Source organism: Poecilia reticulata, chromosome 16, assembly GCF_904066995.2.
Source record: "Poecilia reticulata chromosome 16, P_reticulata-male-v2, whole genome shotgun sequence".
NCBI classification, from domain to species: domain Eukaryota; kingdom Metazoa; phylum Chordata; class Actinopteri; order Cyprinodontiformes; family Poeciliidae; genus Poecilia; species Poecilia reticulata.
In genome coordinates this window covers 13,550,620-13,573,518 of record NC_088845.1, presented here as the reverse complement: position 1 = coordinate 13,573,518, position 22,899 = coordinate 13,550,620, and the positions used below count along the sequence as shown (strand labels likewise).

At 38.2% G+C, this 22,899-nt stretch overlaps 1 protein-coding gene across 2 annotated transcripts; it reads right to left on the bottom strand.

Moving 5' to 3' along the window:
• Positions 1-1,044: 1,044 nt before the first annotated feature.
• c1s.2 (complement component 1, s subcomponent .2) lies at positions 1,045-22,899 on the bottom strand. Of its 2 annotated transcripts, none has more exons than XM_008431428.3 (11): positions 22,794-22,899; positions 7,763-7,961; positions 7,494-7,674; positions 5,364-5,489; positions 4,960-5,153; positions 3,577-3,727; positions 3,376-3,488; positions 2,653-2,731; positions 2,429-2,563; positions 2,293-2,349; positions 1,045-2,215 (listed from the first exon to the last, which is right to left on the bottom strand). In XM_008431428.3, exons 1-11 carry the CDS (start codon positions 22,877-22,879, stop codon positions 1,422-1,424), a joined length of 2,115 nt encoding a protein of 704 aa, XP_008429650.1. In that variant the 5' UTR covers positions 22,880-22,899; the 3' UTR covers positions 1,045-1,421. The 2 variants fall into 2 exon arrangements, with proteins under 2 accessions (XP_008429650.1, XP_008429651.1); XM_008431429.3 differs by lacking the exon at positions 22,794-22,899 and adding an exon at positions 11,121-13,126.

The following is a 22,899-nucleotide window of genomic DNA, read 5'->3' as shown; positions in this document are numbered from 1 at the left end:
CCACTGACACCTGGTCCCCCATTAACTCCTAATGGGTGTAAAATGAGACTTTCTTCTGTATGCCTGCACACGGTCACACCTCAGTAAGAAGGTGGCTTGGTTGGCTTGCAGTGGTCATAACTCTAACATCAGTGAGTAATGTTTCTCCTGTATAAGACCTGAAATATGACAAGTTGGTTAACTCATATTGTTTAAATTTAGAAACTGCCTGGAGTTTCCTGCGTGGTTCTGGGTGGGCCGTAATTTACCCTCCCAAGTTCATCTGTACTTTTTATTGCACACATGCAGCTCAAAAGCACAAAAATATGACAAGTATTCATATATAGAAAGTACTGGCAAGATGATCTTCCTGCTGTTGTTGGGCCGGAAGGAGCTCTCTGGTCGTGATGACAATGGCTTCCTCTGCCATTTTCCAAAATCACCTATTAATCTGTAATTTCATTTCAGACAAAGAGCTGCTGCATCACGGTGGAGACCCTGCTGCTTTGTTTGCTTAGTTTTCTGCTTTTGTTTTGTTAAATTTGTTTACTTTGGGTTATTTTTATATTGTTTGTTCTGTGTGGCCTCTGGCCTTGCTGCAGGTAGCAGCTTTGTTTTTTTGTTTTTTTTAGATTACTCAATTAAAGCACTTATTTTTAATGAATGTATATGTCCAAGGTTGGGGATAACCTAATTTTAGCACTTGTTCATGTCTAAATTGTGGTGTCTTTCTTTGTGCATTTGCTTAGTTTAATCCCACCCTTATTCTCTGTGTCCAGGCAGAGATCTGAAGCCGGTGGGGGGCCTCCAGCGAGTTTGTGTTAGCAATTAAAAAAAACAACTACTGTAACCTTTTGTAAAATGTAGAATTCAAAACTAATGAATTTAGTGGTAGGTTTCAGATTCATTCTTAATGTGAAGGTCCATCCTCTGACTTTTAAACATGAACAATGTGACAGAAGAGTTTAGCTGGTTTCAACATAACATGTTTAAAACCTCAGATCCAGAAACTAGCCTCATGCTCAGGCAGTAATAATGAAAACAATGTCACTGAAAACAACACCATAAAATGTATTATTTATTGGCATTTATAAACTTTATAACATGTAACTCTGACATATATTACAAAGCATTGTGATAAATTTATCAATGTAGAGAATATACTCATGATATAGATTTGTGAGTATGGATTAAGTCACACATAAGCAAAGCAGGTTAGCATGTAAAATGGTTCAAGTCTTTAGATGATTTGTGAACACTTCTTTTACTACAGATATGAAGCACTGTATTTGGTACCATCTTCTTAAATGTCGTTATTGATTTTATGTCAATGTTTGAATATTTGATTTCAAGAATTTGTAAAAATTGGTTAGTTTCAATAATTTGATCAGCTCTGATAGATGGTTATTAATTGTGATTGAGTGTTGGTTGTTGTTGTTTTTTTAACTCTGTGCTTCATTTTTCTTGATCTCGTTAATCCAGTTGACATAATTCTCCACCTTGGTGTAATAACCCTTCTTGTCACCTGTTGCACCACCCCTCACACAGGGAGATCCCCATGACACAATGCCAATCAGATAATGGGGCCCTATGCCTGAAGACAACATGGGTGAAACAAAAGGGCTGCCACTGTCTCCCTTGCAACTGTCTGTCCCTTTGCCTCCAGCGCAGAACATGTTGTTAGTAAAAGTCATGGCTTTGTTAGAAAGGGAAGGTGTGTTCCTACACTTAGAGACGGGGAAGACAGGAATGTCAACGTATTGTAAGACGTCTGATGTACGACTCCAACTATTATCCTGAAATATAGCCCCCCAGCCAGACACTGTGCCTTGTTCTCCCTCCATCACACCTCTGTTTACTTCTGGCAAGCAAATAGGCAGCAGGTTTGGGCCAAGCTTCACTCTGGACGTGAATTTTATCAGAGCTATATCATTATCATAATTTGTTTGTAGTGAGGCTCCTCTGTAGCTGGGATGCACTATGATTTTTTCAATTGGAATGGGAGATACATCAGTTCCTGTAGTTGTTGCATCTATCAGTCCACCGTAGAGTTGAACTGATTCTTTTGGGATGTCATTCACAACGTGTGCTGCTGTGACGGCCCACTGATCGTTTATCAGCGATGCTCCTCCGAACTTTGGAGTTGTTATGAAAAGCTGCCACGGTATTTCTCCCAGCAATGCCGCTTTTCCTCCCAAAATTCTGCCTGTGCTTGACGTTTCTGGCATTCCACAAACTGAAATGCACAAAAGTGATCAGTAAAGCGAATTGAGTGATTTAGTAAAGAAATAGTCAAGCAGGCATTCCCCCTACCTTCATTGCATTTTGGCATCCCGGTCCACTCGCCATCGGCGTTACAAGTGCTTGTATCTGAAAGGTGTAATGAGGCACATTGTTTAAAAACGAGCAACAGCAAATGTGCCACAGTGTGGGAGAGTCGTGTAATCACCATTTCCTTCCAGTTTGTAGAACTTTGAAGTGCAGTAAAACTGGATCTGGCTGCCATACTTTGTGTTTTGATCATCTGGATTCACCAGCTGAAGGATGCCGCCACGGCCAAGATCCGGCCAACCACAATCCACAACTAGAGCGAGAAACAAAAATTACCACGCAAAGCGGCAGTACGTTTCAAATGAATAAGAAAATGTTCAGATTGGTTTTAGTCACACTCACTTTCACAGGGGTACATGGGAGCCCATAAACCATTGCTCTGGCAGGTTGTGTCATACCGTTTCAATAGACCGTCAGAGGCCTGTTTCACAAAACGAGAACTTCATTAACTTAACGTCAGCCTTGGGTTTGCACAAATCCATGCAAACTTTACTCTGGTCAACAGCCAAAAAGTTGTCTGGGGTTTTTCCAACTGTTTTAGGGTAATTTTGATGCGCTGAATCCAAAAAAATCACATTGGTTTTGTTCAACTTTCTGAAGTACGCTACATTTTAGATTGGGATGCTGGGATGCAGTCATGATGGCTGATTACTCTGAAGAGAGATATCCCTGCTGCTGAGCATGCCAAGCGTTAGAAACGGAGGTTCATGCCCTTCATTTTGCACAATGAAGACGTAATGTTCAATTTACATGCACTAACCCTTATCAGTGTTTGTTACTCAACTTACAGAAATCCAAGTTTGGATCACTTAATTAATACACTATGTTAGAAAACAATTTGTTTCTCCTAGAACCTTTTTTGGATGAGAAATATTAACATAAATGAACCGATAGTGTCACAAAAATGCCATCTGTCAGAAGATCGGATTAGAATAAAAACCTGACTGAGAAATAAGGATGTCACTTTTGGATTCATTTGTGCAAAATAGTCCTAATTCAGGTGAAAAAACAAAGACAACTTCCAAAAAATATTCTTTTGTAACCCAGTGTGATTTGAGGACTCACTGAATCTGCAACATAGCCGAGATCACAAGTTACAGTCACTGATTCTCCCCAGTGATATTCTTGTTTCAGAGGAGTCGTATTTGAGTTTGAGGTCACAGGTCGACAGACCTTATCTGCAGGGAAGAGCAGTGATTTTAGAGATACTAGAGATCCATTTTTAGGAGGGTAGAGAGGAACTGTATTAAAAAGAAGCTGCATTACCTCTGGTCTTGAAGTGGATATTAAAGCCCTTGTTGGTCCCAGACCCGTCGGAGGTGAAATGGATCTGGATGTGGCTCGAGTGAGTGAGAAGAGGAGAATGTGGGGGTTTGTTACCACAGAATGGACCCAGAGTCTCAGAGTGGGTCTCAATCTGTCAAACACATCAGCACAGTGCATGTCTTAAAATATAACACTCTGAAGCACCTGATAAAGCATGCACATACGCAGTACTATTAAACCTTATAACATGTAAAACGTCACAAATATGTTTTCAGTGGGGAAAACAAAACACTTCTTGCAGATGATCTTTGTGACAGTTTTGCACTCTGTTCACTTGAACTAGCTTTGTTTTGTTTCAGAGGCAGGTGCATTAAAGTTGCACTGAATACTGCAACATCATTGACCTCAAATTAGCAACCTCACAGTTCTAAAGTAAACCATGTGCTGGAGTCCCTCAAGTCAGAGCTGCTGCTGCTGCTTAGAAATCTGAACTTCATGTTTGTATAAAAAATCCCTTTAAATCTGGACTTTGGTCTGATGTGTCAAACTTTCAGCTTTCACGATTTTGTAAGGTTCACTGAGGGTGAAATGATGGTATCTGAAACTGCGGTTGTCTCTGTAAAAGACAACCGTGTAGGTGTGATGGTGTGAGGGTCGTTGATGGTAAATGGATTTTTTCAGACTCCAAAACCTAACCATCATGGTAACCACAATATCCTAGAGTGATGCATCATTTCAAGCTACCGTCTGTTCAGAGGAAATTGACCACAGTGAGAAGTGAGTTTAACTCTACAATGAAGCCCAAGCAAATGTGAGAGTCATAGTAAAGGTATAAAACATATTTTATATTATTTACATTTTATTTGCTCACTATTTTACCCTATAGAGTTTCATAATTTAATAGGTTAGTACTAGTCAGAGCCTAGTTTATCGTATTTGTGGATTTTCCTGTGGAACGTAACTCCAAATAATTTGTTGGAAACCAGGCTATCTTTTTGTAGCACAAATCTAAAATATTAAAGAGGAAATGAAGCTTAGGAAGGTGAAATGCCTATTGCTTCATATGCTGTTGGCAAGCAGCATCTTCACTGGTGCAATCTCATATGTATTGTGAGGTAAATTTTATTTTTAGTGATGTCCAAATCTGCGAATCAATAGTGATAGAATAGTAAAAACCTATAAGAATGAAACTAGTAAAAAAAAAAAAAAGAAGTCAAACACTGGCTCATCAAACAGGATGTCCTCTGGTTGTTTAATCCAAGTTTTCAACACTTCAGTCTCAACTTCCTCTTTTTTTATTTTTACTGTCCAGGGAGTAAAGCTTTAATAAAAATAAAAAAAACACCTTCCTGGGATTTTTGAGTACCGTGACTCGATCCTCACCCTCAGCTCATCCACGCAGTTTCCCTCAGGGCTTTGCTCCACATCGAAACCCTCGGAGAAGTGCAGCTCCAGCTGGAGGTTGTCCTCCACAGACAGTGTGTATTTGCAGTTGACATTTTCTGCGTACTCTCCAGGCCAGGAAGGACTGGATACGTCTCCTCTTTTCAGCCCTGACAGGTCCTCAGCGCAGCCCACTGCATTTAGGATGAGACGAGTTCATTCTCAAGCTGCTCATCACTTTGCCAGCACGATTAGACCTGACTAAGATCGGCCTCCGCTTCTTCCAGACTGACCACTTCTGCTTCTCCTATTTCCAGTTCTCACTTCGTGTTTCGGTTTTGTCCTCCTCCATTCGTCATTCGTCGCGTGTGACCTGCCAAGAAGTCAGAAAATGTCGCCCTTACCCGTGCAAGTGTGTTTGTCCTCGTCCAGGTGGTAACCATGACGACAGGAGCAATAGTAGCCTCCGACGAAGTTGTGGCAAAACTGTGTGCATTTGTTGATTTGCTCGTCCTCACACTCATTAAAGTCTGCAAAGTAAAATAAAAGACCCTGAACATCTTTAAAATGTGTTTGTCAAAGTATTAACTAAATACTTTGATAAAGTATTTAGTTAATAAATACTAACATTTCTTTTGGTCGTCTGACTGTGAAAAACACTTTCTGGAATTTTATGTAATGTCCGTCCTTTGTGCTCCAACTGTTAGATTTAGGTGAAAAACAGACTAAAGTGGAAAGGCCCCAGAATTTATTTCTCTTTTTGACTGACTAGATAACAATAAAATCACCACAATCCATTTGAACATGGTTCCTACTCTGTCTTAAAGCCTGGAAAGTTATGAAATGTACTTCTACCATTTTCTACGAATAATTACATAATTACAAATATTTTAGCTTCCAGACTTAATTTATCCTCCAATATTCTGCAATATAAAAAAGAGAACGTCTATATATTCAGGTTTTTCATTCAGCAAAATTCCTACTATATTCAATATTCCTCTGGATTGTCAAAGTCAAACAACACTGGGACAAATTTCCGTCACAACGATGTCAGAGACTCATCGAAATATAACAAATCTGTAATGTTTTTGCTGTTAGGAAGGATTTACTTTTTCTCAGGAGGCCCGGTTGGTTTTGGATTTATTTTTCAAAGTAAATAAAATGAGTATTTGGTAGCTGCTTTTTCCATTTACCGTATTTTCCGCACTACAAGGCACACCTAAAAACCTTCAATTTCCTCAAAAGCTGACAGTGCGCCTTATATATGGACCAATATTGCGACACAACAGGTCTAGCAACTACAGTAAGCAGCCGCCGGTTTCATTTTGACCGTAGAAGAAGAAGCGCGCGGTGCATGCTGGGATAGTTGTCAGAATGCTGGTTTGTTGATAAAGTTTGACTGACCTATCTACCTACGGACCTGATGCTGCAGATCATTTAGCACCACGTTCTCTACGAACATGCTGTGCGCGAACCGAGAAGGGTGACCATCGTCCGGCCACGCCCCGGCCCAGTCGCTGAGGAGAAGGTTCTGACTTTCTTCCCTGCGGGCGGGGAAGAGAGACAGAGACTGCGGCGGCAGCGTGTCGGTTGGTCTGTGTTATCCAGAAAGCAGTTGGGCACAATATCGCAACACCAACACCGTGAGTGAAACAACGACTGGGGCAGCCTACTATATAAAGTACTCGGGGACCATTTCTTTATCATTACACATCCACATTTGTACGTGACGGGTGGCAACCCTAACTGTAGCGTCTATTCTATGTGCCTTATATATAATAAAAGTTTTAAAATAGGCCATTCATTGAAGGTGCGCCTTATAATCCAGTGTGCCTTATAGTGCAGAAAATACGGTACTCAGGTTATCTTTGGCTGATCTTAAAATTAGTTTTATAAGCAGAAACATTCTAATTTAAAAGTTGATTCGCATGAGGCACATTTGTGCTTTTAATCTAACATTTGTTAGATTAAAAGCTTTTTTAAATTTATTTAATACCAAAATAATAAAAAAGCACTTTTTGAAAATAAGTTTTAAGTATTAGACATTCTTTCAGAAAGCCCACTTTTTATTGGTTGTAATAATATATTCTTCAGTGTTATAAAGCAGGAAATCATCACAATTACAGAAATATCGACTTTAAAACATGAGCTATTTTGTAAATAATCTAATTTGTTTTATTTAGTGAGTGGAGTTACTGAAATACATGAACAGAAGAAATCTGAAATGGGGCAAATTTCCAGCCAAAATGTAGAAATCTCACTGTGGAAAAGTATTTAACTGTGAAATGGAAAATGTGAGCCATCATTCCCCTCATTGTTCTGAGGTATTTACATGATGAAAATGAAAAAGTAGAGTACACATGAACTATTTTACATTTGCAACAAAACCGTTTCCAGTTCAGTTTTGGCAGCGGTTACTCATTGTCTAAAAATAAACCTGACCTTTTTCTGAAATGCAACAGGTCGCCTGAACTGGACATGAAACAAGCTGAAAACATTTGCTGAAGTTCGGTTTGTTTGTGTCTCGTTCTCACCTTGAAGCGTGTAAAACCCTCTGAAGCCAGTGTGTCTCTTGGTGTTGGAGTAATCGGAGTGAAACAGAAGAGTGAGGCAGCCGCCAGCGGAGGAGAACAGCAGCGGATTCACCGACTCCTGAAGCTCCTCATAGTCTCTTTTCCCACACAGAAGAGCAATCAGGTTCCCGTTTGACGAGATCTGGGAGTAAACACGACAGACAAAACTACTTATCTAGTTATTCACACCAGTTTGCTGCAGTAACAGGTGAAAGCATCATTCATCCGACCTTCACAGCATCATTTTCACAGTCTTGGCTGTTCTCCAGGTCCATGTGGATCAGCTTGATGGAGACGGTTTGGCCTTTGGGCGCGCACCTGGTCCAGTTTAAACTGGTGTGAGGCAAATATCCCATGGGATAGCCAGGAGACTCCACCCATCCCAACAGCGTGGAATACGAGGAGCAGGGCAGCAGCAGAAGAAAGAGACTGAAAGTATGTGCAAATGTTACAAAGGGAATATCTTCATTACAAAATCTATATATTAGAGATAATAAAAAATGAACATGATGTTATTTTAAACCATGAGTTTCAGTGAAAGTTTGGTAAACAGTGGGCACCTGCCGAAGAACGGGCTTTTCTGTTAAATGTAACTCCAGATTAATCACAGACAATTTGAACATTCATGGATTTTAGAGCAATAAGTAATAAATCAGTTAATTGCATAATAAATGAAAACAAGCTCAATTATTTCCACTTGCATCATTTACGGTTTTTCTTTTCTTTCCCTTATTCTACCAAAAACTGGATGAGTGAAGTCTTCAGTCTGGTGCTTTGGTCTAAATTAGTCTTTTTTTTGATGATTTTATTTATTGTTTTTGTTGTTTATTTATTTGGGATATTTAAAATGTTTTCCAGTTCTAGTGTTAAATGTTCATTACAATTCTAAGTTTATTGTTCTTTGTGAATGTGTATCTTTGCGTTATAATGCCATTACCGTCATACTTGACAATATTCTCAAAGCAACAATATTATCGTTTATCGCAATAACTTGTGGGACAATTGGTGGCCGACAGGTGCAAATGCGCAGCAACAGAGAAAACATGCATACAAAAAAAAGACACGCAATAGACGCAAACAAAAACCAAATAAAATGCAGCAAACAAAAAAGAGAGACACAAACAAAAAGCAAATGAAATGCTTTTTGCCAGAGGAACAAAAAAAGACGCAAACAAATGAAATGCAGCAAGGCTTAGTTTTAATCAGTCAAACCCATTTGCTCAGGAATAAATTAAATACTTTAGTGAACCAAAAAAATTTACAGCTATTACCTGGCTTAATATCTGTGTTTCACCTTCACTCATAGGGGAAAACTATCGGGAGTTTTTAAAACAATTTGCTGGGAGACATGGGTTCTCTCTCGGTGTACCAAACATGTAGCGCCCGGCCAGCTGACAGCTGGGAGGGGAGCTAACTGCTAATGCAGCGGGAGCAGACATCTCCGAAAAAGTCGGAGCAATATTCTAACTAAGTGATTTATTGATGAACCGAGCAGATATTTGAGATCTATACATCTACATTCTCGCCTAAAAACATTGTAAAAAAATCATTTAGTGTAATTTTAAGCGTAATACAGCAAAAATAATTTTGCCGCCATTGCTGCTTTTCTGAACACCCGTTTTAAAGGATGCAGACCCTAAATTTGGACACAGCTGTTTTTTGTTCGACTCCCTCTAGTGGTCTGGAGCACTTCCGGTTTTCAGCACTTTTTGTTTGCATCTTTTCTTTTGTTTGCTGCATTTCATTTGTGGTTGTATTCTTTTTTGCTTGCGTCTCTCTTTTTTGTTTGCTGCATTTCAATTGTGGTTGTATTCATTTTTGTTTGCGTCTCTTTTTTTGTTTGCTGCATTTTATTTGCTTTTTGTTTGCGTCTATTTTTATGTTTACTGCATTTCATTTGTGCGCGTCTTTTTTTTTGTTTGCATGTTTTCTCTGTTGCTGCGCATTTGCACCTGTCGGCCACCGTAAATTTATCATACAGCAAAATGTATTATTGTGACAGGCCTAAAATATTTGACAGAAAATGCAGTTCTCGAAACATAAGTAACTGCTTGGCAGGTTATTGGCTTGTGTTTGCAAAGCAGCCAATCCAGGAGCTGCTTTCATTTCCCTTGATGCTGATTGGTTGGTCCCCAGGAGGAAGACTTTAATGTAGGCTGTTAAAGTACAGTTGAGACAGATTCCACTCTGTGTATTAATGTAAACTCAGGTAAATTTAGTGTTTGAACTCTTTAAATGTGCAGTTATAAGCCTTCTCCTTCTTAACTATTTGTAGATTTTAAATAATAATAGCCGGCTGTGGTTCATATCTCTGTGAATACAGAGCCTCTACTGGACGCATCATTTTGTTGTCCAAAACTCTTGAGTCAATCATTGCTTCCAAAATGTTCCCGATCAATATTTCTCTAAAATATTTGTCATGGTCTTTTCCTGACTGTTCGGTACATTAGACCAATGAATCATTCAGACAGATTTCTGAACTGAAGGGATGAACAAAGGTTGAGTCTTCACGTAACACGCAACTTGTAAATGTATAAATGTAGACATTTTTGAAGCTTTTCTCATTTCTTAAGCTGAAACTGTAAAGAATATCAATGATAATTTAATAGCTCCAACGAGATGATTTAAGCTCCTTTCTCTGTCATCTTTCATTAATAATTCACCACTCAACATGTTTAGCAATGTTAGCATGCAGGAATAATGGCTCTATCATGTTCTTTAAGTTTAGTGGGTCCACTGTGTAAAGCTAATGGGAGAAACTTTAAAAAATTGCAAAATAGTGTCTGTTTGCAAAATGCTGACGTTTGGTAATTATTTGATGCCGTTGCATTTTTGTGTGTGTGCAGACCTGCGTATCTGTATCAAACTGTACGACTTTTCGTCTTTGCTTTGAATTTGATCTGTGGAGCATTTCAGGAGGAACAGTGTTGAATGTCATGTTGACATGCTAGTTACAAAGAAAAAGTTAATTTCAGGAAGTGCTCAACCGAAGCTTAGCAGAGGTTGAAAACACACTGTGAAGAAAAAGAAGAACTACATATCTAAAGAGTCTCCGTGTTGCCAACTCAATATCAACAAAACCCAGTATGGAAGAGCTGCTATCACTGTTTAGCCATCTATAAATCAATGCAAATACAATGAAAAGGTCAGAGGAACAGTCATGTCCATGACGAATCACTCTTTCTTACGCAGGAAAGTGTAGTTCAGACAAACAGCCTTATGATCCACATTGCTACGTTTACTTCTAAGGTGTAGTTATCATTCCTGGCATCTTTCAAGACAATAACACTCAGAATCAGGCAACTTGAATGGTTAAATATCACAACAGTAGCTGAAAAATTGGCCAACTATGCATTAGCACAAGTTTTTGCAGGAGTCAATAACTCCATTAATTAAATTAGGACTCCATTAGTCACTGCCAAAAACTGTAAATCGAGTGATTGAAGAGTTTTTTTTGCTGAGCATTTTCATTACTTTTGTATATTCTGACAGAGAAACACAGAAAGACGCACAAAAAACACAATTAAAGTGCTGATTAGCACATGTTAGACATGTTATTTGGATTTATAAAAATAAAAAAAAACCCACCTTAATCTGAACATGGCAGCACGATCCTCATATGAACCGTCTGTCTTCCTTCTTCCTTTTTTCCCTCATTAATTTACTCTCTGTTCTCACCCCCCTCCAGTCCCCTCTTCCTCTCTCGGTTATAAGTTGCACCGGTAAGCATTTATGAATCTATTTATGTACAGCTGTGTTTGTAAAGTGATGTGAAAGCACAACCCCCCTTAAATGTCCTCTTATGTCTTTACAAAAAACTAAAAGCACTTCTACTTTCAAGCAAGAATTTGATCTATTCACATCGTTAAATTGTAAATGAACTTTGAACTGAGCTCAATTTCGCCAAACGTGCTCAGTCCTGACGGCCACCAAGCACATCGAATCTAGAAATAATTTAAGTAGAATCTGTCTGCCAACATGAAGTAAGCTAAAAGACAAAAAAAAGCAACACACTGTGCTATTAGCTAAGAAAGTCTGACAAAAAACACACATGTATGTATATAAATATATATATGTGTGTGTGTACATATATGTACACACGCGTATGCAGTCTTGTACTGCGGTCAACAATGCAGAGTGGCAAACGTGATGTAAAGATTAGAAAGATTAGAGTGCTCAGCAGCAAATTTGATTTAAAAAACAAAGCAATGGATGTTTCAGTAAAACCAAGGTAGTATGTACGTACTGCAACAGTGAATTATTCTTCTGCCAAAGAAGTGGAACAGCTAGTTTAAAACATTTAAAACAAAATTACTTCTTTTAACGTGAAAACCTGAGAAACTGAACTTAAAATTCAAGCACAGTGACTAATCGTGATTAATTGCTGTTTCATGGGGTTATTAATCTGAATAAAAAGTCTTCCTATATCTATTACCATTGTTTTTACAAAAGAGGAAGACAAGGTTGAATTGTTTAAAAGTGTTTGTGTGTTTGATTCAATACTATGATGGGACAAAGGTAAAACTACAGCTGACAAAAAAACAACACAAAAGGACCATCTGACAAGAAAACAACTGATGATCCTCAAGGCCGTTTGAGGGAAGAAACCAAAGAGGAAAGAACCATTGTGACTTTGAGCAGATTGGGTTGGATTGTGCGAAGGACAACAATCCAAATCATAGTAGCAGGTTTACCTCCGAAAGTCAAAATTTATATTTTGAAGTGGCCTAGTCAAACTTCAGAACTTTAGCACCCTAAATGTGGCTAAATTAGGAAAAAATCTACAAAGAAGATTTGGCTGAAGTTCCTCCACAGCGATGTAAAAGAGTCATTTCCAGTGTTAAGCCTTAAAGACTTAATGACAGCTGTCGCTGCCAATGGTGGCACAAAGTTATGTTTCAGTGTTAATTACTTTTTTCTCCATCAGTAAATTCAATTTGTCACTTGAAAACTACTTTTCATTTGATATTAGGATTTGTTTGAGGATCAGAAATAGCTCAGTATGACAGAAAAGCAAATCCATTTTTCAACAGGCTGCATATTTACTGTAACAAGGCAAAAATCGGGGGGGAAAATAGGGTGACAGGAAAACCACCTGGCCTTGAAGTTTGATCTCTGCGGCGCTCCAGCTCTGCTTTGACAAAGGTTTGTTGATAGCAATAGAGACAAAGCAAAAAGAAATGAGTGTATACAGAGAGAGGAAATGTCTCATTGTATCACACAGCGCTAGGCGTACCTTTGGGTTTATAGCTGCGGAAACACACACACAGCGTTCACACCGCCAGAGAGAGAGAGAGAGAGAGAGAGAACCAGGACCGGAAGGAAACGAGGACCGACACAGAAAGACGTAGAGACGGAGGGGAAAACGGCAGATGAGGGTCAACGGGGCTTTCCATTGTGTAGGATCAGAAAAAGCAGGGAGGGAAAAGAAATCTGCTGCCAAAGCCAGAACTTACATGACAGAGAGAGGAGCGTGAGCGAGTCAGAGAGACGCAGAGTTTCACCAGAGACGGTGGCTGGAAACCCAAAGCTTGAACTTCTACACACAAGAGGAAGACTGTGATCAAATGTGCTACTGATGGCAACCAGTGAAGACAAGGGGAAGCAGAGCGGGAAATGCGATGAATGTCCTGCAGGTCAGTGAACGTCTCAGTTTGTTCTCTGTTTCACAAACCACTTCGTAGAAATCTTAAAAACAAAAACAAAGTTTGTTTCAGTTGTAACATCCCTGCTTCTTTCCACTTTATACAGGAATGTTCGTAGAGAAAGATTGCAACGACAGAGAACGCACAAAGTGTAAACCGTGTTCTAACGGGACTTTCACAGAGACCCCGAACTACCGGAAGAGATGCTTTTCCTGTCGTCCCTGCGGTAAGTCACAAACATTCAGAAAACGTACAAATGTGAATCATTTATCTCTTGCTCTTTTGTTTATAACCCTTATAAACTACAACCAGCTCAGCCTTATTTCTGTGCTGGGAGAAAACAATGGCTCTTTACCGATTTCTTCTGTTTGCCTTTTTTCAATGTTTCATATCAAACAAATGTTACTATTAGATTAAAAAAAGAAAAAAAAGTTAATAAAATGGTCATGGAGGAATTTTAACTCTACTTCCTCGCAGCATTATTTTATTCAGCTACATTTGATGGATTGAATTACTTGTTTAAGGTCACAAAGACTTTGACTAGGCCATGCCAAAACTTTCACTTATTTTTTTTTCTGCTGTGGGTTCTCAGAGGTGAACTCCTAGTTCAGGGGTCAGCAACCATTTCAATTCAAAGAGGCACTTTTGCCATCAACACTACAAAATGAAATTAGTCTGCAGCCGCAAAAAAAAGGTTTGATCATAATACCACTTTTTCGTATTGGTATTATGATCAAAAACATGCCTTAGTTTTTAAGAGCCACAGTAGAGGGGCCAAAGAGTCACAGGTTGCAGACTCCTGACTTAAACCAAGTGTGTTAAGGTCATGAACTTATTGTCTCCTTCAGAGTTTATTTATTTTTGCTTGCAAGTAGAATTTATGATTTCAGTCGAAACAAGTCATCCTGAGACAAGAAAGACGGCAGATAAAGATGGCTGGTATGCTGTTTATTCTGAAAAATTGTTGGTTTACAATGCAGGACGCACACTTCCTCACTTTTGTCCCGTCTGTCCCAGATCAATACCTGAAGTTCTTGAGGCATCTAAAGTTGTAGATGTGTTTTGGGCCTCCGTTGTTTAGCATCCTGGATGTTTAACATTGATGCTCTCATGGAGGGATTTCTGTAGGCTGGGCAGCTTCACCACTGTTCCATGTTTTCTCCATTTGTGGATAAAGTCGCTCACTCTGGTTCCCAAACGGCTTTGTAACTGTTTCCAGACTCATTAAAGTGAATGACTTTCCTTCTCTTCCGTTCTTAAACATTTTCTTATTCAAATCGGAGTATGATGTTTTGCCTTTTGAGATCTTTTAGCCTACTTCATGTTGTCAGAAAGGTCCCGTTTATAGGTGATTTCTTGATTGATGAAATCACCTATAATTATAAACTATGGTTTTGGATAACTTCTTCCCTTGGTACATACATTTATTTTTGGAAAAGTTTTTTTTTATTTACCCAGGTTAGTTTGTTAAATGATCTGAAACACTTAAATGTGACCAAATATAGGACAAACAGAAGAAATCGGTATGGTTGCCAGCAGTTTTTTTTTTTACACCACTCACTTAGCAACAGTGGACCATTTTCTCCTTAAGCTAACTTGAAAGTATCTACAGTGTGAAAATAAAGGGAGGAAGCTGTCTGGTGATAAGTTTTAGTGCAGACAGTTTCAACTGTAACCTAAACACCCACACAAACACACACACACGCACACACACACGCACACACACACAAACAGACTGGCTTTAAACACCTTCAAATCACAAATTAACAGGAGAAAATCTCTCTTTTTCAACCTTACAGTTAAAAACAGTCGAACAAAGAGCATCTGCACAGATAAGAAGGACACTGTTTGTGAGTGTGACCCAGGTTTCTTCTACCGTAAAAACACTGATCACTGCGAGGCCTGGACTAAGTGCCCTGTGGGTGAAGGAGTCAAAAATAACCGTAAGTTTCAAAACAGATCAGCCTGCTCTCTTGCAGAGATTCTCATCCCTGTGTGTAATAACTAAAAAAACAAGACGGCTCTGCCTTCGACTTCTTTTCGCAGCTACTTCTACAAATGACACAGTCTGCGCTCCGTGTGAAGAAGGAACCTTCAGCAACGTCACAGATTCCTTCTCACCTTGTCAACCACATTTCAGGCAAGTCTGAGTCCCTTTTAGTTTCTCATCATGTCAACAAAGCTGAATGTTTACTGGTAAAAACGGCACAGCGCAAGTAAATCTCCAGGTTACACACTCAAAGCAGAAAAACAACATTTAAATTTCTGTTAATGGAAAGAACACAGTGTAGAACGAAAAAAAGTGTAGAGGATTTTCATAAAGTAGCAACCAAATCAAAGCAGCAGAATCGTCCCAGTGTGTTTTGAATTTCAGCTGAGTATTTAATAAAAGAAACATAACCAAACCTTTTTGTATCTGTTCATCGAATGACTTTTATACATTTTATTTGCTTAGAGAGAGAAAAACACTGTTTTAACTCCTTACAGTTATTTCTGAAACCCTTTAACTGAAGTACAATTGTTTTTGATATTTGTCCTCATCTTTAGTTTTTAAAATAAAGGATAAAGATTTTAAAATAAATCCTTCTCTGCTAATTCATAGTTTGTTTCCTTAATTTTGAACCACTTTTGTATACACCTTGGAAGGAGTGTGTTACAGGCTTTGAACATAATCAATTCTGTTCTGAGCTCTACTACATCCTAAAATGTTAAAGTATGCAATGTAGGAAATATTTCATTAGTTGGATGAAGTTATAATTCACTTTGAGAATAAATCAATAATTAATTCCTTTATTATTTCTTTCAGGTGTGAGGCCTTCAGACTACAGCTGAAAACTCCAGGAACCAAAACAACGGATGCCATCTGTCAAGACTGTGAATCTCGTAGGTCCACCCCTTTAGATTGAGACATTTTGTGCATTATTTTTGACTAACATGTTTGAAATGTGATGTCGTAGGGCTTAGCGGATGTGACTCTCAGGGATCCGGTTGAGCTTGAATTAGGAGAGGAAGTGGAAGTGGCATAGAGGGGAAACCATTTTATGCAGTGGTTGCAGTTTGCTTGTCTCTTACAAGAGATAAAGCCCTTTGATTTTGAAGGGTGAAATCACATGTATGGAGTAAGACTGAATGCAAAAATAATATTCTTTATTGTAAAAGAATTTAAAACATATCGTGTGTGGGTGAAGGGCAGAGTTTGAAATGTCTGAAAGCTTACTGAAGGCTGTGATTGGAGTTGTGTTAAATATGAATGTGTTTATGGGGAGGCACAGCCTTAAACTTGAAATGTTTGGCGCCCTCCATGGAGTACGACAGCCTTTGTTTCTGCTGCCTGGTTCAGGGCGCGGCGGGTGTATGTATGTATACAGATGGAGCAGAGACTCACGCAGATATAGACTGACCACAGTGGGCAGCTGTAGCTGATGCTTAGCGTTTATGGACAGACCGGAAAATAAATTTACTACCATCTGAGTCGCAACAAATGGCTGGCTGTGACTGTACAGAGCTGACCAGAGCTGTTGTAATTGAGTATTTTAATAATCAAGTAATCTATTGATTATTCTGACGATTAACCAAGTAATCGAATAAAATAAAATATTGCTAAATACTGACATAACAGCTGTATTAATATCAGATATAAACATCGGCCCAAATTTATGTATTCGTGCATCCCAGCAATTACTTTTCTGTAGTTTAACAAATTAAATTGTAGTAACTCAGGTTTTTGGACGAAAGTTATGAAAAAATCTGAAACTATGTTCAATTTAACATTAAAGCAGCAGGCTTATAAAAAAATGTCTATACTTCAGTTTTTGGTTTATGTATTTATTTTAAATCATATTTATGTTACATTAGAAGAGATCAAATTACTCCTTAAAAATAGAGAAAAACTATCTTCTTCCTCTCTGTGTTCTCACTGTGCCCACATTTAATTAAATTTATTGAAATTGAAACTCAACTGGATGTCAGTCACACGTCTCTTCTTTTGTTTTTAGACTCTAAGACATGTGGAAATCCCATGCCCAGGGGACTTTTTTATTTTCTAAACTGTTAAGTGTATTTATCTTTGTAAGCTGTAACAAAATGCTATGATAATATATCTGTATTTCCCATAAACAGATAAAATTTTATACATGAAGGGAATTACAAATATCCAAATGTTTTTAGGCAATTAAAACACTGAAACTTGTAGCTATTAGAATAATTAGTTCTGCAGACGTATCACCTTTGTTGCTGTTTCTCATGTTTCAAGCATTTTGATTGTTGCGTTGACTGTAGATGTTGACAAGTTTCTTGCAGTTTCTCCGACATTTAATCACTTAAAGAGATCAAGGCGCGTCTGTCCTAATCAAATCCTATGTTCTCCTGCCTTTCCCATTTTGTAGAATGACTTTGACGTGGTATTAGGGTCACATGGAGGGAAAAAAGAATGGTGGATATTTTTCTCTTCCATTGAGAAATTCTGTTTCGCAATTAAAGTAAAAATATTGAAAATAAAGTGAAATAATACAATTGAAGAAAAGGTGGAATGAAAATTTGTGCTCTTCTCAAAGTTTTATAAAAATGTGCATCCACAGGACGTTTATAGGCTAAAAAAAATTATTTATTAAATCTTAATACGAAGTGTAAAGTTTCAAGCTCATTTATGCAAAGTAAGGCTGTTGCATGTCAACTTTATTGTTGATGTATGTTTTTTATTTTAGATTGTAATGATTTTCTTTCTCATCTTTGTTACTTGACTTCTTCTCTAATCTTAAAACTGGTAAATAAAAGAAAGAAGAAAAAAAAAAAAACAATTTTGCAAGGGGCACCATACCACAGCCACAAAAACCAAACATGACTTAATACGTAAATCGTCTTCGCACTACCACAGAGGTAACAGTCTTTTGGTCCATGGTCTAATCAGTGAATTAGCTAATTGAGTTTAGTTCAGAATAATTTAGACTAATCTTTGAATACGGGCTACAGCTGCTTCTAGTCATAATTATAAACTGGGGAAACAGAAAATACAGGTTCACTGACTTTGGTCATCTTGGAAAGTACATAAAAAACATGTACTCAAATTAAAAGTTGAATTTTTCAACATGTTTCAGAGGAAGGTGATGCAAAGAAAAAAAATCTAATTTCTTTATTTGTCTTTGCATTCAGTGAGATAAGTTGCGTGGAGCTTTGTAGGTTTTTGTTTTTCCCAGTAATTGTACTTTGAGACATGAGAAAGCATTCAACCTCCTTTGTTTATTTGTCTGTTGCTGGTGATTAATTCAAGAAAATGTCAAATAATGATGACTGGAGACCAGCTCTCCCACACTCCATCTTTCCCTGAAGTTAAGCCACTACTCTGACGTAAATTGTTACGTAACCTTAACGACGCTAACACGCATGTTGTGTTCCCTCTCTGTGAATCAGAGTGTTGCTGGATCCTGCCTGCATGCCTGTGGGCCGGACTTGTTTTGACTATTTTGGTCGTGGCTGCGTTCATCTTCTGGAGAGCAAAGCGCAGATCCTATAGACCAGGTGAGTACAAAACGACACCTATGTGGGTGGGATTTATTGTCGTTTGTCTCTTTACACGCTGGTTAAAAATAAATCTAAAGAGGAGAGCTGCTCGATCGCAGAACCTGCAGTGAGACTCATTTGCTTTGAAGTCGCACAGTTGAAGGTCATATAGCTGTGGTTACGGGAAATTACATTTTGATCACACATTTTCTTACATCAACAGAACTTTAAGGTTTTACCTCCGAGTTATGTTCTGCTAGATGTTGCACAGAAGCAGCAGATCCAGCAGATAAAGCTGCTGAACTCAGATGTGTTAAGTAAAAGAAAGGCTCAACGAAGATGACGAGCTCAAGGGGGAAACCACATCCTGTACAGTTTTAGCTTGACACAGTTCTTTGGTATGATGTGACGCACACTTCACAGGCAGCCAACTCATACTGAGATGGCAGGCCTACGTATGTGGCATAATGGTGTTACCTATTGTTTTTTGGCTGACACTATTTGCTTATTTTCCATTTAATCTCTGTGGTCGTACTCTGTGGCCATACTGGAATAGGAGGCTTTTGTCTCATCCTCTGTGGTTTCAATCAAAGTGGATCTCGCTGCTCTTATCAGACGCCGTAAGGACAGCTGCTGATAAGGTTCACTGATGCACACTTCTTGTTTTTTTTGTATCTCTGCATGTCTGTGCTTTCCACATGATTCAACCTGTCTGTCGGTAGATATCTTCAAAGGCTTCTTTAGGAGAAATTGCAGAAATACAAAATTTCCTCCTCATTACAGTGTCATATCAGTTTCAGTTTTACTCGAGGAGATTCTGAGAATTTCTGTTTATTAACGAAAAATTTGTCAAGATGCAAATTTACATATTTGTGTTCCTTAAAAAAAAACCTTTTAATCTTATTTTTTTGGGCAATGGTTAAAAATGTCAAATGCTGTTCAGTCTTACAATTATAGCCCAAAGTAAATGTAATACCAACCCGTCAATGGGCCTTTTTGTACACATAAAAACATAAAGAATAGTTTTAAGGACGACTTAAGGTCATTTGGTTAGAGCAACTCAAAACATATTTCTAATAAAATACAATTTCCTTAAATGAACTTTCAAAAACCCACTTAAAAAAGAAACTTCTGAGTTTAGTTCAGTGTTATTTCACCTAATCGTTGCAGAGTCACTTAGCATATTTTTTTCCAAACAAACAGCTTTTATATTAATCTGCTGAATAGAAAATATTTTTATTGAGACCAGAAATGTGGATAAATGAGCTGCCTCACTTTTTTGGCATTATTGAGCAAATTGTTGTTAATAATTTAATTCATGCATATAATATAAAAATAATGTACCTGCAGAGCGGATATTTTACAATTACTTTAGCAGGAAAATTAGATATTTATTTAGTAGGCTTTGATAATAACAAGTATATTTTAATCAATCTTGTCTAATTTGAAGTTTTATTACAAAACTTTTTTCTCTCGACACAAATCACAATGTAAAAATTATAATTTATCTCTTTTCAAAATCATGGCTTAGTGTTTTTATTTTATCTTGTAAAATCTGAGAAACTAAGCATTAATTTAGCAGGAAAGTATCACGATGTGTCATTACACAACCTACATTTGCTGGAAACATTTGAGTTTCCTGCAATTCTTTATTGCAACATTTTTTAAATAATTCCCTTGATGTCACCATTTAGTTCACACACCGGAATCAGGGCAATGCCGCTCAAGCTAACCACACACACACACGAAAACAAACGTCAAAATACATTTAAATAGATGGTCAAATTGATGGAAAAAGCTCCATTATTGATGGTTTTCCCCAAAAGTAAAGATGTGCATAAAAACTGAAGTTGTTGCTGTGACAGTAGAAATGGAGTTTAGCTGTTTCCCCTGACTTATGAAACTAATCATCTGCTTTAATTAAATGGCATGTTCTCCTGTCTTTTCAATCTTGAAGAGCGACTAATAGAAATGGACCTCCATGTCATGCCATATTTAGAAAGAAGGGAAAGAGGAAGTGACTTTTATGCAAAATGTACACAAAAAATGTTTTAGTTAAGTTTTTTAGGCCTTTGTAATGGATGTCACTCGTTTCAGGGTCGAGGATTTTGTTAAACTAACTATTTCACAACTCGACACTCTTTATCCCTTGTATAAGGGAACTCAAATAATAGTCAGGCAGAGAAGAGCAGACCTTTTAAAAACAATTAAAACTCCAGGAATTACATGGAAAATGACATTAGGCGTATTTAAGGAAAGATGAACAATTAACACAGAGAAGCTGAACTATAAAACTTCAAAACAAGCGAAAAGGTCAATACCGATCTAAGAAAACAAAATGCAATGTGTGCAAAGAGCAGAACACAAGAATAATTAAAGAAACTAACACAAAGGAATGAACTCAAACAGTAATGAAATGAACAACAAAGAGAAACCAAACATCTCATCTGCAAGACAATCCTGGTTAAGACTGGGCAGAGTTTACATTGCATTGTTGAGTTTTTGACACTTTTACTTGGAGTGTCGATAAACACTGTCGGCATCATCTTTACAGTAGATGCGGTGAATGAATCACACTGCAATCGGCGTGTTTAGATTGTCAACTTAATTTATCTCCGAGTTGTTTCCTCTCACTGAAACCAGACGGCGAGAGGAAAAGAGAACCTGATTTTAGCCACGTAGCCGAGACCTAAAGTCTTAAAGCCATGCTTGTTTCTGTGTTGCTATAGATACACGATTACATATTGGTGTTGTAATTTTTCCACGCTGAGTGTGCGAGACTGCTGTTTTGACTCAAAGGTTACAGAAACCTTCCTGAAAAAGGAAAACCTCTGCAATACAAGTGTGTGTTTAAAAGCAAACCGGTGGTGAAAACAGCGTCTAAACTTGTAGTATCGGTTTAACATTGAGTCACCGGAAGCTGGGTTACTTTTGAGCATGTTCTATAAAGTAATCACCTCGGACAGGTACTTTTTTTTTTTTTATTTGAAGGTGACGCAGTCTAACCCCTTATTAAGGGGGAAGTTTCAGGGCACGTGCGTCAATGTGACAAAAGGAAATAAAAAAAAGACGAAGTCTCAGGTGTGTGTAGGTTCACGTCTGTGGAGAAAACCATGAATGAGTTATGTAGAATGTAGACGCACACTGTTTCCAAAGTGAATGATTCGAGTTAAGCGATCGCTCATGAAGCTCAGAGCTGACTGTGTGGGGATGAACATATGTATAGTGGAAAGATCGACCTAATCATCCGATTACCTTCCTCAAGACTTTTTTTTTTTAAATTAGAGAATAAATCTTCTGGAACAGCAAGCACGTCTCACAGATAAAGTAATTTGCATTGTAAAGAAAAGCCTCCGCTGCAAGTAAAAAAAAAAAAAAAAAAAACTGTGAAAATGTTTCCTTGTTGACAATCAGGAGGAGACGCGTTACCCGTAACTTCAGGGGGTTCGCCACCGGATGCAAACCCCTCGTAAGCCTCGTGAACAGAAAGCCTGGGGTGCAGTTCCCGTAAGCGTTCAGAACCAGTTTCACCAAAGAGATGACAAGAAAGCACACCCGTGTGTCTGACTCTGCCTCGGTAAAAAGTCACAGAAAACCCACAACCATAAAACCATATTTTAATGTCTTTGTTTAGCTCTCAATTAAAATGATCCGCATGCAGAGAGGGATTTAAATTTCACGTGCATTGCTCTAAAACGCGGACTCTGTTAAAACAATAATTTTCTTCAAAATATCACAGCGTTCAAGCTGAGATTGTATTTTTTTTCCCAAAGAAGTACATCGTTTGGATAAAGACGATTAATGCAATGAAAGGTGGCTCAATTTCAGAACAATCTGACGGCATCGATTTTTGTCACGTTTGTTTCTCGCTTGTTTGTCGTTTAATCTGCATCAGCAGGTTTAACTCTGAGCTAAATGACTAATGATGCTGAGCGCCTCAGTGCTGGAGTTATAGCGCCACCTAAGGTGCATTCAGCAAACTTCTTCCTTGTTTTATTTAGAAAATCAGATGCACTGCAGTTAATATGAACTATCTGATCAGATTGTTATCGGCATGTTCGAGGCTGAATTGTCTGATTTTTGTAAATGTCGTTGCAGTCAAACACAGTGTTCCTGTTACCATGATGACGGTCGTTGCCGAGCCGGTCCTCGCTCCGCCAGAGCTGCTGTCTCACTGCCAAGAGAGCTGCACAGACTGCAAACCATCGCCTTTCAACTCAGGTAAA

Excerpts from the sequence above, each read along its gene's own strand:
- c1s.2 (XM_008431428.3), bottom strand. The coding sequence starts at position 22,879 with ATGGTTTGCAGTCTGTGCAGCTCTCTTGGCAGTGAGACAGCAGCTCTG. Across the intron at positions 5,154-5,363 it reads GGACAAACACACTTGCACGG|TGGGCTGCGCTGAGGACCTG; the intron begins GTAAGGGCGACA and ends TCCTAAATGCAG. Across the intron at positions 3,728-4,959 it reads ACTGCGTGGATGAGCTGAGG|ATTGAGACCCACTCTGAGAC; the intron begins GTGAGGATCGAG and ends TGTGTTTGACAG.